The sequence below is a fragment of the Leopardus geoffroyi genome, chromosome C3 (genome assembly GCF_018350155.1).
Source record: "Leopardus geoffroyi isolate Oge1 chromosome C3, O.geoffroyi_Oge1_pat1.0, whole genome shotgun sequence".
In the NCBI taxonomy this organism is placed as follows: domain Eukaryota; kingdom Metazoa; phylum Chordata; class Mammalia; order Carnivora; family Felidae; genus Leopardus; species Leopardus geoffroyi.
In genome coordinates this window covers 87,434,573-87,453,014 of record NC_059338.1, presented here as the reverse complement: position 1 = coordinate 87,453,014, position 18,442 = coordinate 87,434,573, and the positions used below count along the sequence as shown (strand labels likewise).

General features: G+C 43.6%; 1 protein-coding gene across 7 annotated transcripts in view; it reads right to left on the bottom strand.

Moving 5' to 3' along the window:
• The window catches only part of CC3H8orf76 (chromosome C3 C8orf76 homolog), a 37,016-nt gene that overhangs the window by 10,514 nt on the left and 8,060 nt on the right, over positions 1-18,442 (bottom strand). For 3 of the 7 annotated variants that reach the window (XM_045453766.1, XM_045453762.1, XM_045453764.1), the window contains 3 exons: positions 16,311-16,768; positions 12,327-12,459; positions 6,191-6,555 (listed from right to left, as the gene is read on the bottom strand). In XM_045453766.1, coding sequence (XP_045309722.1) covers positions 6,328-6,555; positions 12,327-12,459; positions 16,311-16,768 — 819 coding nt within the window. In that variant the 3' untranslated portion in view covers positions 6,191-6,327. Of the gene's footprint in view, positions 1-6,190; positions 6,888-12,326; positions 12,460-16,310; positions 16,769-18,442 lie in introns of those variants that run through there. The other 4 variants (XR_006706248.1, XM_045453767.1, XM_045453763.1 and 1 more) reach the window with 3 other exon arrangements.

Genomic DNA, 18,442 nt, shown 5'->3' with positions numbered 1-18,442 from the left:
GCCTTGGGTATCTTGAGCCCACCTCCACCCTCCATGTTAGTGCGAATATCTGGGGCTTTCCTAGACCCAGAAAACACATACTGCCTGAAGCTCAAAGCCTTTTTTTTTTTTTAACGTTTATTTATTTTTGAGAGAGAGCAAGAGTGGGGAAGAGGCAGAGAAAGAGAGAGGGGGGAGGACAGAGGATCCCAAGCAGGCTCTGCAAGTGCTGAGTCTATCTCAGGGTTCGAACTTACAAAACATGAGACCATGATCTGAGTTGAAATCAAGAGTTGGAGGCTTAAAAAAACCGACTGAGCCACCCAGGAGTCCCTACAGTCAACCTTCTTACCCCGGCATTGACAATCCTCCATAATTTGATGCTGGGTCGCCTGCCCTGGCTCATCACCCACATCCCTTCATGCCCACTAACCTGGACAACCAGTCTTCATGTCCTCCACGTGATGGCTCCTTTCATCCCCCTGCTGAGAAACCCAACATGCCTGCCTTTCATTCTCCACAGAGCCTGCTACAAACTCTCCCCTTCCCAAGGTCCAACTCAGATGTTACCGCCTTCATGAAACTTCTTTCACTTATTTTTTAAATTAATTTTTAAAAACATTTTGAAAGTTTATTTATTTATTTTGAGAGAGAGAGAGACAGAGAGAGAGAATCCCAAGCAGGCTTTGCACTGTCAGCACAGAACCCGATGCGGGGCTCAAACTCACAAACTGTGAGACCATGACTTAATCTGAAACCAAGAGTTGGACGCTTAACCCACTGAGCCACCCAGGCGCCCCCTTCATGAAACTTATTTGAGAGCCCAGCCTTCCTCTGCACTTCTGCCATGTCCAGACCTCCCTCCTACCCCTTATTTACTACTGATGTGGATGTCCTATCACCTCTGCTGGAGAATGGAAGATCCTGAAATCAGGTGCCGCGCCTTCGAGATCTTCTACAATAATCTCTATCAAGCTTTCACAAAACAAATTCCTGTGTAAAAGAAAGTCTTCTGAGAAACAAAATCTTACAGTACAACCAAGATTGAAAGGGCCCAAGTAAAAACAAAAAGTAAAAAAAAAAAAAAAAAAAAAAAAGAAAGGGCCCAAGTGGCCTCTGTTAGGATTCTTTGGTTACAATAACAGAAGCTGAAACTAGCTTAAGCAGCCAACTTAGGACCACAAACATCATCGCTTAAAACAACACAAATTTATTACCTTATGGTTCTCTAGTTAGAACTCCAACACAGGTCTCACTGGGCTAAAGTCAAGGTGTCAGCAGGGTGTGTTCCTTCCTGGACACCCTAGGAGAGAATCTATTTTCTTGTCTTTTCTAGTTTCCATATGCCACCCATATTCCTTGGCTCATGGCTCCGTTCTGCATCTTCAAAGCCAGTAGTATAGCATCTTTCTGACCCTCACCCACTTCTTCTGCCTCCAGATGATAGCTAATTTTATGTGTCAACTTGACTGGACTAGGGGATGCCCAGATGGCTGGTAGAACATTATTCTGGGTGTGTCTTGAGAGTTTCTGGTAGAGATTAGCATTTGAACTGACAAACTGGGTAAAGAAGATCACCCTCCCCAATGCAGATGGGCATCATCTATCCTCATGAAAGCCCGAATGGAACAAAAAGGCAGAGGAAGGGCAAATTTGCTCTCTCTGCTTGAGCTAGGACATTCATATTGTGCCCTTGGAGATTGGCACTCCTGATTGATTCTCTGGCTTTGGACTCAGATCAGGACATACAACATTGGCCCCCTGATTTTCAGGCCATTAGACTTCTCAGCCTCCATAACCATATGAACCAACCCCCATAATAAATCTCTATGTGTGTATATATACATATACATACATACACAAATATACATATACACATGTACACAATACCCACATACATCTACATATCTGCATATTATCTATCTATCTATCTATCTACCTACCTACCTACCTACCTATCTCCTGTTAGTTCTGCTTCTCTGGAGAGCCCTAATATACTCCGTCTTCCATTTGGAAACACTCCAGTGATTACACTGGGTCCACCTGGATAATCCAGGATATTCTCCCTATTTTAAAGTCAGCTGATTAGCAACCTTAATTCCCCTTTGCCACGTAACCTAACGTATTCACAGTTTCCGGGATTTAAGGCGTGTATATCTTTGGGGAGCCATCATTCTGCCTACCACACTCCAGGTGTTTCATGGAGACCACGGCCAAGAACGTGGCTAGGGCTAGAGAACAGGAAGGGTTTGCAATGAGGAAATAGTTGGGCATCTCCTTCATTTTTCTCCTTCTCTCTGTAGACTTGCTCTCTGCTCCTCAGTCCACTTGGAAGAACAAAACCAGCCCCAGGTTTTGCCCTTACTGGTTTCAGACACAGGAGAAGAATCTTTCATTTTTAAATCTCTTGAGAGTCTGATTGGTCCAGCTTCAATCAGGTAAACCCTCCTTCCTCTCTCCAATTAGTTAGGGTCATTGAGTATAAATATGGCTGCCACCGGTGTGGGTGAGAGGGCACTTCCCAGAGACAGGGGGTGGGTTGGTTGTTAGCTCAAGGGCTGAGCAGACACAACACTGAAGCTTTAGGTGATGAAGCCACTCTGCCAAGGAGGGAGAAAAGGACAAGTGTGAGCCCCAAATAGACAAATGCCTGCCCTCTGTTTTTCCTGACCTCTTTACCAATGCCTCCTGGTGGACACACTCAGGTTAGATTGGAGCCAGGCCTGGTCTGCCCCTCATCAGGACTTGTTTCACAAGCTTTGGTGGTTTTGTACAATCCTCCTTGGTTTGTGCTTGTTTGCATATTGTTTTTGTGATTAAGACCTTGGAAATCAGTGTATAAACTACTTTTACAGATGAAATTGCAGAAGTATTAGAAAACTGCAATTTAAAACAATCTGTTTTTTTAAATGGCGGCCTTGCGTTTGTTTCATAGACATTTCTACCCAAGATTTTCTAACATGAGGCACATCTTTGTTGAAATGCAGTACTGTGCTGGCAGGCAGGGGGCCTATGGTGCTGACAGTGGATCTCATTGGGAATGGGCCACACAGGCTTCTGGCTCACCAGGCCTTTGGTGGCCTCTGCAAGGCCTGGGCCTCCAGCGAGGCAGCAACGGGCAGAAGTCACGGTGTCCGGTAAGCTGGGCTCTGCCATAAATGGGCAAACCAGAGACACAGTGCTAGAGCTTATGACCCAGCAAAGTTTCAGACAACAAAAATTCAATTATAATCCTATTAAACACTCTGCGGGGGAAAGCACAGGTACCATGACATTTACAGGAACCTGAGCAAGTCTGGGGTCGGGACCATCTGGCCAGAGAATGACCCGAGCTGAGATCTGTAGGAAGGGGAAGCTTATGGCAGGGTTACGAGATTGCAGGGAAGAATGTTCCAAGTGGAGATAACTGGATGGACATAGGGCTTGGGTGCGAAGATGCTTGAAGAGTCCAAGGACATGAGAAAAACCAGTGAGCCAGGGCGAAGTGGGCCAGGCCAGACCACACAGAGCCTCACACACGGGCTTTGTGAAGGAGTTGGGAAATCACTGGATGACTGAAAACAATCTTTATAAGATCCTTTGGCTCTGTATGAAGACTGCAGAGGTGTTAAGAGTGTAAAGGATAAAGGACTCTCACCAGCTCGAATACCAGGTATAAACCCCCCCTTGGGAGAAAATGTTGAAGACAGGCCTTTTGGGAATCACAGGAGACAAGAATCACCGTTGGGTCCCACCCCACCCACCTGGAGTGCAGTCACCTCTGTGGTTCACATTTGCTCACCTTCCGAGTGATTCATTCACTGACAAGAGGGTGGGGTGTCTAAATAGGCAGGCCTGAGATTTTTCTTTAGCACAATCGTTGCTCAGTTAACCTTACCCTTCACCATCTGTGCTGGAAATGATCAAGATGACTTGGGTGTGATGAAACTCTGAGGTGGCCGGTATTCCTGAGTGCCCTTTCCTGCCCTGTATTACAGCCAAGCATCATAGTGCAGGAAGCTGGCTTCTCACACACATCACCATGTTGCTGCCGGGAACGTGAGGTGAGGCAGGAGTGAGAATGTGGGGGGATTCACGATGACCACTCAGGCAGTTTAGAACAGCACAGACAGTGGATCTGGGAGGACAGCCAGAGGGCTGAAAGCTAACAGCATGGACAAAGTTAGAAGGACACTAGGATGGAAACAGGAAGCCAAGCCAGGCAGGGAAGAGGGCAATAAAAAAAAGAAGTTTATTTGAGGGAGGGGGAGGGGCACAGAGGGAGAGAGAATCCCAAGTAGGTTTCATGTTGTCAGCACAGATCCCATGAGCCATGAGATCAGGACCTGAGCTGAAATCAAAAGTCAGACACTTGGGGCGCCTGGGTGGCTCAGTCGGTTAAGCGTCCGACTTCAGCCAGGTCACGATCTCGCGGTCCGTGAGTTCGAGCCCCGCGTCGGGCTCTGGGCTGATGGCTCGGAGCCTGGAGCCTGTTTCCGATTCTGTGTCTCCCTCTCTCTCTGCCCCTCCCCCGTTCATGCTCTGTCTCTCTCTGTCCCAAAAATAAATAAACGTTGAAAAAAAAAAAATTAAAAAAAAAAAAAAGTCAGACACTTAACTGACTGAACCACTCAGGCGCCCCGAAAAGGGCATCTCTAGGAGGCCAGAAACAGGCAGGGTGCTCTGACGGCCTCAGCACTGTGCTGGATCTTTGGGGTGCAAACAAAGTAAGATGCTTGCCAGTTAACTCAGAAATTCAACCAATATTTAATGAAATGCCGGGTATTCTGCCCTGAGGATATCAATGTAAAAAAGACAGTCCTAAAGTCTATCGTGACAACAGAGCAGGAAGAATCAGTACGGGAGTGAAACAGTAAAGGAGCAGGAAAGAGGGAAACCTACAGCCACCTGGAGGTCAAGACTCCTGGGAAGCTGTAAGGAGGTGGAGACCTGAAAGGTGAACAGAATTAGCCCCATGATGGGGGGTGGGGAGGGGTACCATCCCTTCATGCCAGCGTGAAGGCCTAAAGGCGAAAGCTAAGGCACAGCTGGGGAGCAAGGAAGGAGGGAGCCTGGGAGCCAAAGACTATGATGAAGGGTTTGCCAAACCACAGTTCAGCTTGGGCTCTATCCGGAGGGCCGGTCACAGCTAGACCGCTAACTCCCTGAAAGCCAGGGTCTCCACGGCAACCTTACCATGATTGTCACATAACACATAATACAGTGATGGTTCATGACTCCATAATAGATGGAGGCCAATGGGGAACTGTTGAGAGGTTTCCATACTTTTTAATGGTTCCTAAAAATCGAAATGTCTACTAATCATACCAATCTTTGGTTTCACATTAGAGAAAAATGACAACTTGCAGTTGCTAGTCAGGCTATTGTACCTACTAAAAGAGCAGCCAAAATAGAAACACAATGAGATGTTTGTCTGTTTTGGAAAGGGGCCTGGAAAGGGGAGAAGCAGCAGGTGGAAGGGAAATCCTGATGACTCCACCTCTTGACCCAGGGCTGGGATTCTTTTCCCTCTGCTGAGAATAAAAAGTTGTGCAGGACAACATTTGATGATGTTTTGGTTTCCTATTAAATTCCACTCCTCATAAGGGAGCTCTTGTATCTCAGATGATTCGAGTAAGATGTATCGAAGATGTTAGAGACTGTGACTGTAATCCGTGTGGCTGGAAGGACAGGACCATCACCCTGCGAGACGGGGCTCTGTGGGCCTCGTGATTCTGTGCCATCTCATGAGCAAGGCACCAAATGCCCTTCATTCCAGACCATCTTTTCAATGATGTCTGCAGAGCAAACAGCCTTACAAAAGAGACCGTATCGTCCTCTGGAGCAGGAGGCAAGCATGCTGACTACTGCCTGTTAGAGAAGACCTGTTTCCTCAGCTCAGGGCTCTTCCCCTGTAATACAGCCCACCCCACGTGTACTCTTTTGTTTAGGCCCACACGCAAAATCGCAGATCGTGACACACCCTTCTTAGAAACGGTTTACTGCTACATCTCAACATTCTTGTTCTTTCCTGAATTTACCTAAACAATGTGGCCACTTTTACTGCTGATTATAACACAGTTCCTGTTTTTAAAAGACTATAATACCTAAAAGGCTCTTTTATACGCTTCCAACAGATATCTTCTAAAGGGGTAGTAGGTCTAAGATAAGTGAATGGCAAAAATCTACAAAGAAAACAAACAAAAAATCAAGAAACTGAACACAGAAGAAATAATCTGAAGAGAAGCCGTTTTTATAAAACAAATAATTATTTCAAATCCATTATATTCAATGAATGGCAGTGCATTCTATCTGAAATAAACAAGAACAATTAAAACAGTACAGGATTTTTTTTTTTTAAAGGGACCACTAAACCAAGATTTGTATCTCTGTATGGAACTGATTTTCAAAGGGACAGAAGTGGTCTTTGATCTTTCTGAACCATTTGTCTTCAAATTCTTTCGAAGATGCAATCACCAAGGCAGTCAGGGCTGTAGGGCCAACATACTTCACCTCTGTGTGAACCTCATCTTTTATTTTTTCTGGGACGATATCTTCTCCCATAACCTGTAGCAGGAGGGAAAAAAAAACAAAAACCTGTCCCAATAAAAGGGGCAGCGTGCGCAGAATGGAAGACTATGCTATTCATCAAGAGTAAAGGATTTCATACCAAACAAAGCAGAATACTTTAGCAGCCAGGGGACAATTCCAACAATTCCAACATATTGAAAAGCTGTTTGTTTAGAAGTAGCGATCCAAGGACCACATGTGTAAAATACCCTGTATTTCTCCTCTTGTCTTCCCGAGTGAACAAATCACTGAACTACTGATGTGGCAGCTATCAGCCTAGAGAGAGCGCCCGGTCAACCTTCTTAAGTCAAAGAGCATCTTCTGTTGGCAAGACCGCATCTGCAAGTCCTTCTCCCTCACTGTAAAATAACCAGAAAACAGAGCTGGGGCAGAATACAGCTGCTGGGGGTGGGGTGAGGGCACAGACTCTTCCTCTTAGAAGTTGTCCAAAAAAGTCAAAGACTGTGAACAGTCGAGTAGCAAGCAGCTGGGCCTACCCTTTCCTGACCCAGAAAGACTCAACCCTCTGGAATTGCTGCACATGCCCTCTGAAGGCACAATACTGCTCCCTACTGGTCAGAGTCAGGCCCAGATCTGGTGTTCGCTTCTCCGGTAAGACAAGCGAAAGTTGTGGAAAGCCGGCACCTGAACCCACTAAGTGATCAGCCCATCTTCAGTAAGGACAGTGAACTAAAATTAAGTCCCAATACATTTCATACCACTGGCATGACAGGCTGGGGAGCCACCTGGCAGGGATGCTACAGAAGGAATTTAAGTCACTTGGGATTTGGACTAGATGATGACTAAGTTTCCTGTAAACCCTGAGATCCAGTGTGTTGATGAATACGCAAATTATAATGGATTAGAAGCACATTCAAAGAATCGTTTCCTCTGGCTTTAAATCTTCAAGGGCTACTTATTATTTGAGGCAAGAGCTAATGAGATGAACAGCTTAACCAGGCAACTGTCCACATTTATTAAAGCATGATATTTTCATTCATTCTAAGACAATTTTTGTTTTTGTATTTTAACGTTTCTGACATCAAGAGGTATCTTATAACACAGGTGTGTCATAGTATAAGCGGCATCTTGCTTTTCTTTTGGTGACCCGTCAACGATGTGGCTTACAACTGGTGACTTCTTGGACTCAACGAAACGCAGAACTTTAAAATCTGGGATGTAACACCAAACATCTTTTTTTTTTTTAATTAAAAAGAAAAGAGATTTGAATAATAGCAATACCCAAATGTGCAATATTCCAAAAAAAGGGATTAGCAGGTACATCATTCACAGGTTCAAAATATCTGCAAAAATATTTGACCAGGGGCGCCTGGGTGGCTCAGTCGGTTAAGCGTCCAACTTCAGCTCAGGTCATGATCTTGCAGTCCGTGAGTTCGAGCCCCTGGGCTGATGGCTCAGAGCCTGGAGCCTGCTTCCGATTCTGTGTCTCCCTCTCTCTCTGCCCCTCCCCCGTTCATGCTCTGTCTCTGTCTCAAAAATAAATAAACGTTAAAAAAAAAATTAAAAAAAAAATATCTGACCATATAAAAAAATTTAAACTTCTATATACCAGAAAAACATCATACACTTCAGAAAATACTGCAAAAGGGGCACCTGGGTGGCTCAGTCAGTTAAGCATCTGACTCTTGATTTCAGCTCAGATTGTGATCTCATGATTCATGGGACCAAGCCCTGCTTTGGGGTTTGTGCAGAGCCTGCTTGGGATTCTCTCTCCCTCTCTGTCCCTCCCCTACTCATACGCTCTCTCTCAAAATAAATAAATAAACACTAAAAAAGAAAAGAAAATACTGCAACATATAAAATGTTAGTAAGCCTAGGATAGAGAGCGAGCTCTTATAAATTAGTAAGAAAAACAGAAACATAGAAGTAGAATAATGAAGAAAAAGCATGACTGGTATTTCACAAAATAGAAATGGCCAAACATATGAAACATATGAAAAACTGTTTATCTTAATAGTAATCAAACAAGAGGGGCACCTGGTGGCTCAGTCGGTTAAACATCGACTTCGGCTCAGGTCATGATCTCATGGATCATGGGTTCAAGCCCCGCATCGGGCTCTGTGCTAACAGCTCAGAGCCTGGAGCCTGCTTCAGATTCTGTGTCTCCCTCTCCCTCTGCCCTTCCCCTGCTCATGCTCGGTTTCTCTCTCAAAAATAAATAAAACGTTAAAAACAAAAAAATAGTAATCAAACAAGTAATACTAAAACATGCCATTTTTACCAAATTGAAAATTTCAAAAAGTAATAAATACTACAGAATTGTCTTTAGAGGTATAAAGGATCAACTATTGACAATCTCACATGGTGCAACCTAGTATCTAGGACTGGAGAAGGGAAATCAGTATTCTCATACAGGATATATAAAGTGAACCAACCTTTCTGAATCACAATTTGGAAATGAGCTTCAAGTCTTTAAACTATACTTTAGCCTAGTGATTCTGTTTCCAGTAATCTATTCTAAAAGGGACAAATACATACAATGATTTATTTTGCAAAGACTTATTAAAATAGGTACTTGATATTTGCTAAAAATGCTCAATATAGAGGACTTAAATAAATAAATGATAGCTCATCAAAAGCTAGTTAGACTACTATCCGGCCATCAAAAAGTACATACTCAAACAGTATTTACAGACACGGGGTCATGATTATGTCACAATGTTAGGTAAAAATAACAGAATACAAAGTGAAAAGTACAGTTTGGCAGTTCCTCAAAAAGTTAAACACAGAATCACCACATGACTTAGCAAATTCCACTCCTAGGTATATATCCAAAAGATTTTAAGTCAGGAACTCAAACAGATACTTGTATGCCAATGTTCATGGCAGTATTATTCACAAGAGCCAAAAGGTGGAAATGATGCAAATGCCCATCAACAGCTGAACAGATAAACAAAATGTGGCACATATGTGCACACAATGGAGTATGATTCAGCCACAAAAAGGAATGAAGTTCTGACACCTGCTACGAATGGATGAACCTCGAAAACATTATGTTAAGTGAAATAAGCCAGATATAAAAGGGCAAATATTATATGATTCCACTATTTGAAACATCTAGAACAGGCAAATCATAGACACAGAAAGTAGATTAGAGGTCACCAGCTGTCGAAGGGAGGGGGAATGGGAATTATTGCTTAATGGTTACAGAATTTCTCTTTGGAATGACGAAAAAGTTTTGGAAATAGTGGTGATGGTTGCACAACACTGTGCATGTAAGTACTGAATTGTATACTAAACAATGATTAAGATGGTAAATTTTAGGTCACGTATATTTTTTTTATGTTAAAAAAGCAGAGAAGGGGAGCTACTACAGAACGAAAGAGACATAAGAGACAGAAGACCAAATACAGTCTGTGGACCTTATATGGATCCTAATTCAAATAAAACAACTCTAAAAAGGAGAAAAAAGTATGAAATGAAAGGACATTTAAGGACACGGGATCCTACTCATGTCACAAAGTAAACTTAAAAGAGCACATAGTGAAATGTACATTATAATCCCAATGAGAGCCCAGACACCTGTCTTTCTTAAAAAGCTCCACAGATACTTCACATGCGTTGTGCAGATGGAGAACGACCATTCCACTCAGTCCACAGATACGTCAAGCACCGCAAAGAATATGAAGATGTTTAAGACATCTTGTAAAGATGCCTTATATTTTTCCTTATAAGGAAATCTAAAACCTAGTTGAAAAGATAAGATATATTCTTGTTTGGCTTTTTTGGGGGGGAGGGGGGCAAAGAGCTATCTATTCAAGGATTCACTCTACCTGAGCTCAGAGGGAGCCATTGCCACAGACAGGGACATTCAGGGAAAGCTTCCTAGAGGATGCGGGACTTCAGTGGGGTCTTTGAGGATGGGAATATAGTAAATTGGTGGAGATGAGAAAACCTATGACAAGTCTGTTAGATGTGCAGATCAGTCTAAAGGATGTACGAGATCTGTGTAAGGAATTACTAGATCCTAAGTTTGGGGTTACTCTCTGGAAGGCGCCTAAATTAGACCTGACCTCTGAGGTGATGGTGGAGACAACTTTAGTTTTTGGGCATCTGGTAACACGTTCAAAGCAATGCTGTGAGATACCTGGTAGCAGCAACGCTTAAGACAGATCTGAGGGGAGAAAGCAAGGAAGCGAGGAGAGATGAACCAGGAGGTCACTGTGAGCCAAGCATGAAGTGACAAGGATGAGGGTGCTGGCGGTGCCAGAGAAATGAAAGGTGACCTGAAGGAAGGGTGGGCTGAGTGCCCCCTAGAGATGAGACTGGAGAAGACAAGACCCACAGCTGGTGAGGTCCCAGGTCTGGGTAAAAGAAGAATGACAGACAGGACTGATGAAAAGAATGAAGTCTAGAACGCAGAGATGGTTTTCTCCAACTCCTCTCTGCTTGGTACTGACAGAAGACTGACTGGAAAGTGTTTTGATGAGCAGCTCCACTTTAGACACTTTGTACTTGAAATGACAGGAGGATATCAGCAATTTCAGATTAATACTCAGTAGGTAACTAGTCTGAGTGTTTAAGATGGGACCAGGGACACAGAGTGGAGGGTAATCAACCAGGAGGTGACAGCTAAAACCGTGAGTGGGGTTAGGACTTCTGTGGGAGACAGGCAGAGAGGAGAGAGAACCTAAGTGGAACCTCAGAGAATGTTGTTACTTAAGACACAAAGGAAACCAGAAGTCCCAAGAGGCAGAGGAATATCAAGAATTCAGGAGAAAACCAGACTGGTGTGGCCTCTGGAAGTAAAGAGAAGAGGGAACAAAAAGTGAGTGGTCAGTAGGTATAAATACCCCAGAAAGATGAAGGAAAACAAAGAGCAAGGAAAGGCTACAGTAAACTTAGGAGGGACAGGCTATCCGCACACATCTGTGGGCTCAAGGAAAAGGGCCCATGGAAGGGGAAAGGTTGAAAAAGGCTCAGAGAGAACAGATAGAGGGGCGTGGTCCCACCAGAGGGAAAACAGGGTCCAAGTGGGGGCTTAGCTTGGAGAAGGAGGGAGCCTGGCAATCTAGATATGCAGTAAGTGTTTCTTGAAAGAGAGACATTAGGATGGATATGGATAGAAGGTCTTTCATGGGATACGTACCTGAACTGTCAATTTCAATTTCATACTAAAGGGAACTAGTGTGAATAACTTGAATACAAACACAGATAATCTCCAAATTCTATCTTAAGAAATTTCAACATCATATTTTTAAAAAAGCTAATGAAGGTTAAAAAAAAAAAAAAAAAACCCTGACATTTGAATTTCTCAACCATCGAGGTAGTAGGAAGGTGGAGCAGAAAGAAAATGGACCTGCAGCCGGATGGGTTTCAGTCTAGCTCTGCCGCTTAAAATCTGGCCTTAGGCAGGTCCCAACCTGTCCCAACAGGTGTCACTCCCAGCTCCACCTGTCCCATAGGCCGTTAAGAGTGTCAGGAGAACAAACGGAGGTAAAAAAGCGCAGAAATGCTGCAAGAATGTCAATATTCATTCGTTTAAACAGCACTCAAAAAACAATTTGGGGGCATTTATGGTGTTCAGGCAGGCATGTACTAACAAGTACCAACAAGAAAATGAAACTGAGCCCTTGCTTCTAGCATGCTGCAGGAGAAAGATGACGAAGAGGCCGCTTTTGGGGATTAAGTGATCAAACGGCATGTAAAGCAGGGAGAAAGCGTCCTTTTAGTAGATGAGATTTGGCTGTTTTTTTTAAAAACGGTACCAGAGCCAGGAAAAATACCTCTGATGCCTCGGTTCACATAAAGCCCTAGGGGTTTATGTGAACACTCACCTCAGCTATCAACAGCAAAGTGTCTTCTTTGAAGCCGAACTCTTTCATTTTATCTGCAATTTCCTGCTGAGTCCTTAAATTCCTCTCCAAAGCAAACGAGGTTTGCTGAGACTGGGTGAGCTGAAGCAAAAGCCTGAAAAACAGAAGTCCCAACGTGTGGGCACAGGTAAGGGAAAGCAGTGAGGGAATGTTCCCAGAGAGCACAGGCATGCTGCCGGATGGGAGTCCTACCAGGCTTGGAATGCACTCACCTTCATTTGAATCCCTAAAGCTTCTTACTTGAGCAAACTGCCTTGGAGAGTCATCTTTTCTAAAATTCACAGACTAAAGCTTCTCAAAGAAATCTTTAGAAAGCGAAACCTCAAAGGGCTTCCTGTAGGAGTCAAGTGATTGAAAGCACAAACAATTTGGAGTGAAAAGGACAAGCTTCCCAATCAAAGGCTCCTCCCCACAAAGTGCTGGGATGTGTTCCTTTGAAGTCAGTGTTCTGTGACCCTTCAATCTCCCAGAACCCACAGCAACTTGACCTCAAGGACTAATTAGATTCTCCAGTGTACTTCAATTACCCAAAGCAGGGTCAAATCTCTGATGAGCCTCTGGTGACCACTTTGCAACTGTCTCACTGCTAACTTTCCCATCATGATCATAACCTGGTCTTCTCTTTCCTCCTCCCTCCTGTCCTCCCACGTGGCCCCTTCTCTTCATTGTTTTTTATTATTTATTTAAATATTTTTAGACAACATATCCCCTCTTCTTTAAAAAATTGCTTTTATGTTTATTTACTTATTTTGAGAGAAAGAGAGCACAAGCAGGGGAGGAGCAGAGAGAGACAGAGAGAGAGAGAAAGAGACAGAATCCCAAGCAGGTTCTACACTGTCAGCACAGAGCCTAAAGCAGAGCCTGATCTCACGAACTGAGAGATCATGACCTGAGCCAAAATCAAGAGCCAGGCTCCACTGAGCCACCCAGGCGCCCCACTTCATTGTTTTTTTAAATATCGAATGTGTAGATTTTTCCAGTTCCCCTCAAACCTGACTGGTCCCTACTGCTATTCCCAGAAGCATTCAGCTCTCCTGTTTGTTCATTTCATGTCTTAAAGAATGGACCGCTCACTACTCTAAGCATTAGGAGAAACTGGTGAGCACAACAGACGGACAGGTGCCCGTTCCATGGAATGGAAGACGAGAGATCACAAATAAATAAGACGATTTTAGGCAGTGAAGGAAGGCTTTTCTGAGTTTCCACTCAAGCTAAGACCCAAATAACGAGCCAGCCACAAGAATATCTATCTGGGGGAAGGAGCCCTGACACATGCATTAGCTTGACATGTTTGAAAACCTTGGAGATCACCGTGGCTAGACCAGAGAGAAGAAAACTAGTGAATGAGGAGAAGAAAGGCAAGGCCAATTCCATAACATTTCACAGCCCGTGGAAAGCACCACAGCATTTACGTAGGTGCAGCTGGAGGTCACTGGAGAGTGTGGTGAAGAGCATGCCTTGACCGACATTCCCCTGACTCACTCAAACCTGCTTACGGTACCAACTGGCCTCTGGAAGCATGGACATTTGTCACTCCTTTGATCTCTTATGTACTTGCTTTCTCCCTCTTGCTCCTGAAAGTACTCGAAAATACAACTTACGTTCGCTCCTTCGTGTCATGTTTGTTTAGCCCTCTGCCATCTGCCTTGTCACCCACCACTACTGAAGCTGCCTTCTCAAAGGCCACAAATGACCTCCTCAGTGTCAAATCTCCTCAGAGGCGTTCAGACCTGACTTCTCACCATCCGGTTGCTAATCTCCTTCATCTCTAGCTCCCTTCTTCTGAGCTCAACTCCTCCTGGTGAAAAGCTCCAGTTGGGTGTCCTACGGGCACCTGAATCTCAGCACATTAAACCAAAATCTTAATTCCACCCTTAGTCTGCTCTGCTCTTCCTCCTGTGTGTTACGTCTCAGCACCTACCCATCTACCCAAGGTAGAGTCTTGACTCGTCTTGGACTCCTCCGCTCCCCTCTTCCCTCCCTGTCTTTCCCACAGCCTCAGCTGGTCCCCAAGTCCTGTCTATTCCTTCCTGCAGTGATGCTCATTTCCTCTTCTTACCACCGCACTGTCCCAGGTCAGGTCCTCACTGCCACCCACTGATGACGCCACAGCTCCTTCATGGCATCCCAGGATCCCAACTCCTTCTTCTAATACAGCCTCCAGCCACCAGATTCACTCTTGAAATCACAGCTCTTGTCACACCACTTGGGACATTTAAAACTTTCAAATACTACTCAAATACAGGCCTTCAGCTTAAGAACCAAATTCTTTAAGATGACATTTAACATCTTATGCCAGTAGAAGTACAACCTTTACCAAATGCTCACCACACAGTGTGCACTATACCAAGTCCTTCAGACACTCACTCTCACAACCCCACCAAGAAGGCATTTCCCCATTTCTCCACGAAGGTGAAGATGAAGAAACCGGAGGTCCGAGAGTTTAATTTGTGCAAGGTCAGACAGCTAACAAGTAGAGGAGTCCAGATTCGTTCACTCAGTAACAATTTATTAGGTGCTTACAATGAGCTCTGCCCCCAAAACCCCTCCCCCTCCCCCCCCCCTCACTATGCCATCCCGGGCTCGTGGTCTCCAGCCTGCCTCTCTGGCTCCACCATCAATGCTCTGTCACCGCAGCAGACCGCGTGACCACACTGTGCCACACAGTGCTTCCACCCCATGAACCCCCCTTTCTTTCTCTTTACCCAGCGTGCCTCTTCTCAGCTGGGGAATATTGCATGGAGTCGGCAAGATACCCTGGAAAGAACACAAGCTCTGGGGTCAGAGGCCTGGGTCAAGGTCACGGCAGCACTTCATAGCTGTGCCACTCTGGGCAGAATTCTACGTTAGTCTCCTAGTCTCCAGGGTGGGAATCCAACACCCGCCCTGGGCAGTGGTGCGCACGGACGTGAAACGGCGTATGCGAACCACGTGGTACCCATTTCTCTGTACAGCTGACCGAGGTGCCCAGAAACATTCAGCAGAGGCGTCACTGCCCCTGCAAAGGCTTCCTTCTTCCTGCTACACCGAACCGCTCCCGTCGCCGGCCCACGAGGTTCTGCTCACACTACTGACACCCCGTTAGCACCTGTGCCACCTGTCACTGACGATACAGTGTTTCCCTCAGCACAGCACACAGCGAGTGGTGGAAAGAAAGGGCCTCTTTCTTGAACAATCTTTATGAGCCCAGCCTCAGGCAGGTGCCTGGCACACCACTGCCATTCAATGTACTTCTGAATTAAAAGTAACATAGTCAAGACTAGAAATCTGCTGAATAAAGTTTAAAATCTGCCAAACAGATACACTTTTCAGTAAGCCTCACTGTTAATCAGTATTTCTTGAATTCTCCAGAGTTAAAAATAACAACAACCACCACACCACTCTGTTTTTTGGCACCGTTTGAGACTTCAGCAAATCTGTTTCTCTCATAAATTACGGAATTGGTAAAGTGTATGCTCCCCTTTTCCTTAAACTCTTATTACTATGGATTTAAAGTGTTCAGAGTACCTAAACCATGGGAATTCTCTGTAGAATGAGTTAAATATTGTTTATTCATATTATTAATAGTGATTCAAACACAAGAGCAGATTTTTTTGTCTGCAGATTTCTGTGGAACCTACCGGTGAAAAATTCCTGGTTTAAAATACCTCTTCCCCTTTGTCAATGTTTTATGCATTTAATTTTCTTTTCTTAATTTTACTGTTTCATAGCTTTAACATTTTATCTTGAGTAATGACACAAATCATATTCTCGAGCAAATATAGGTTTGTATCTAAATCTTACATACTAAAAGGACAAGTTCAAAAGATTCACCTAGACTATAGGAGAAAAATCTCAAAAATCTACCAAATGTCCCGCCTAGAACTTTCTAAAGCTTAAAATTAAAAAATAATACCTTTACTCTAGGCTTAGTACCATGTGGTGTTTAATCTATTCTTCATTTACCTGGTTCGTATAAAGGAGGCACACGCTTTCATCTGAGTCTCTAGCAACACTGCTTCTCTCTTTTCTGCCACACAGTCCTGAATATTTTTCATAGCTTTCTCATTCTTCTGGTTATTACTGCTGCTTGCTTCCCCAGAAAACACAGGGCTCTCAGGCAACGTTTCAGGAAAACACAAAAGACAGTCTTTTCCTGAGTGTGTAAAGGAGGATTTGATGGTTTTGTCACTGGAGGTAAAACTGTTCTGTTTTTGAGATGACGCACACAATGTTGACAGAGCTGGCCCCAGACTCAGGTAAGCCTCTGCCAATTTGCCCCAGTTCCAAGGATCAAAAGGATGCAAAGAAATCAGTTTCTGTAGGCAGAGGATTGTTTTCTCCAAGTTCTGCAGACTTGAACAAATAGCAAATTGGAGGTAGAGCACAGTGGTTAAATGGTCTGTATTAGTTGCTTTATTTTCCTAGGGAGAAAAAAAAAGTTAAAAACTTTATTATTTTTTTAAGATTCTATTTTTAAGTAATCTCTACACCCCATGTGAGGCCCGAACCACAGCTCCACTGACTGAGCCAGCCAGGTGCCCCCAAAGTTAAAAACTTGAAACAGCAGAATCTTTTCCATGTGAAAATGGAGATGCCTAAAAACCCAAGTTGCATATGTTGTAAATCAGAATTATCTTTCAGCAGCTAGGAGAGAGAACGAAGTTTGAAGTTGTAAACGTAGAGAAACATATACTACCTACCAATAACCATCAGAAATTCCCAAACATTCTTGTCATAACCATAACATAATTCCCGGGACAATGTCCTGACAAAATTCAGCATCAAAAACATAAATGTCAGTTGATCTTCAAGTTTTATTGTAATCTTTATTGTCTTCAGCCAGGTAGCTGAAAGACCCAAGCCAACTTTTTTGTACCCTGGGCTAATGGTTCCATTTTAATATTCCAGGCTTTCTAAAACTCCAAATGGTAATTTCCTTGAGGATTCGAATGGATTCCATTTCCAAATCTGACTTGGCTTAGACATCTTAAACAGGATAGCCCTGAAGCTCTCAGTGCTTCATGATGCGTCATAATTGAATCCAAATGCCGTCCCTGGTAACTATTACGAAGGTCAATTATTTTTGGCCAGAAGGGGTTGCTTGGTTTCCTTCTGATCAGAAAATCCTTTTCAAGTCTCTTTAACCAGAGTTACCACCTCTTGCCTAACTTGCCATATGGCAAAAGCCCTGTGGGTTAGGGAAAACAGGCTTCTTTTTCTAAGTTAAAGTCTATAAAGAGCAGATGGCAGACTAAAATTACCTTTCAGTTAACTTTAAGTCTAAAGAAAACCTGGTCCTCCTAGCCTCCGGATCAAGCTCCTGCAAAGAATTACACTGAGCAAGAAATACAAGTAAAACTACCCAGTATGCAGACTGAAGAAACAGGCCAGAGAGGGAAAGCTTCGGGAGGATTCCAAATATTTACACATTATGTGAGGATATAGAAAATAAAGCTCCATGCAACCTATTTAGAGATACTGCACCTTCTCGATGACAGAATACATCTGGTTTTATTACCATTGTTTAGTATTCTGTCCTTCCTAAACATTAGGTTCCATTTTTTTTTTTTACTTTTTAAAACTCATCTATTTCAACCTTAGTCCTGACCACACATAAAATTCTTTCCTAAAGTTCTTCCTTCAGAAACTTCTACAATTTTCTTTGCCTTTTTTACTGTAAGCTTTATTTTAATTCCAGTTGGTTAACATACAGTGTTGTATTAGTTTCAGGAGTACATCACCCTGTGCTCATCACAAGTGCATTCCTTAATCCCCTTCATCTATCTCACCCATCGCCCACCCCTCCCCTCTGATAACTATCAGATTGTTCTCTATAATTAAGAGTCTGGTTTTTGTTTTGACTCTTTTTTTCTCCCCCAAAAGGTTTTAGTGTTCAATGCTGAATTCCTAACAGAGAACATAGCACCTCGGAACTAACAGATATTTTAACTAAGTAATACGTCTTCATGTCTTCTATGTATAAGGAGAACAAGAGACTTTGAGAGAAGCTACCTTTCTTCTACAAGTAGTCTAAGTGCTTTATGCTGTTTAATAACATTTCATATTAAGAATGTATGTTGGGGTAGAGGCTGTTA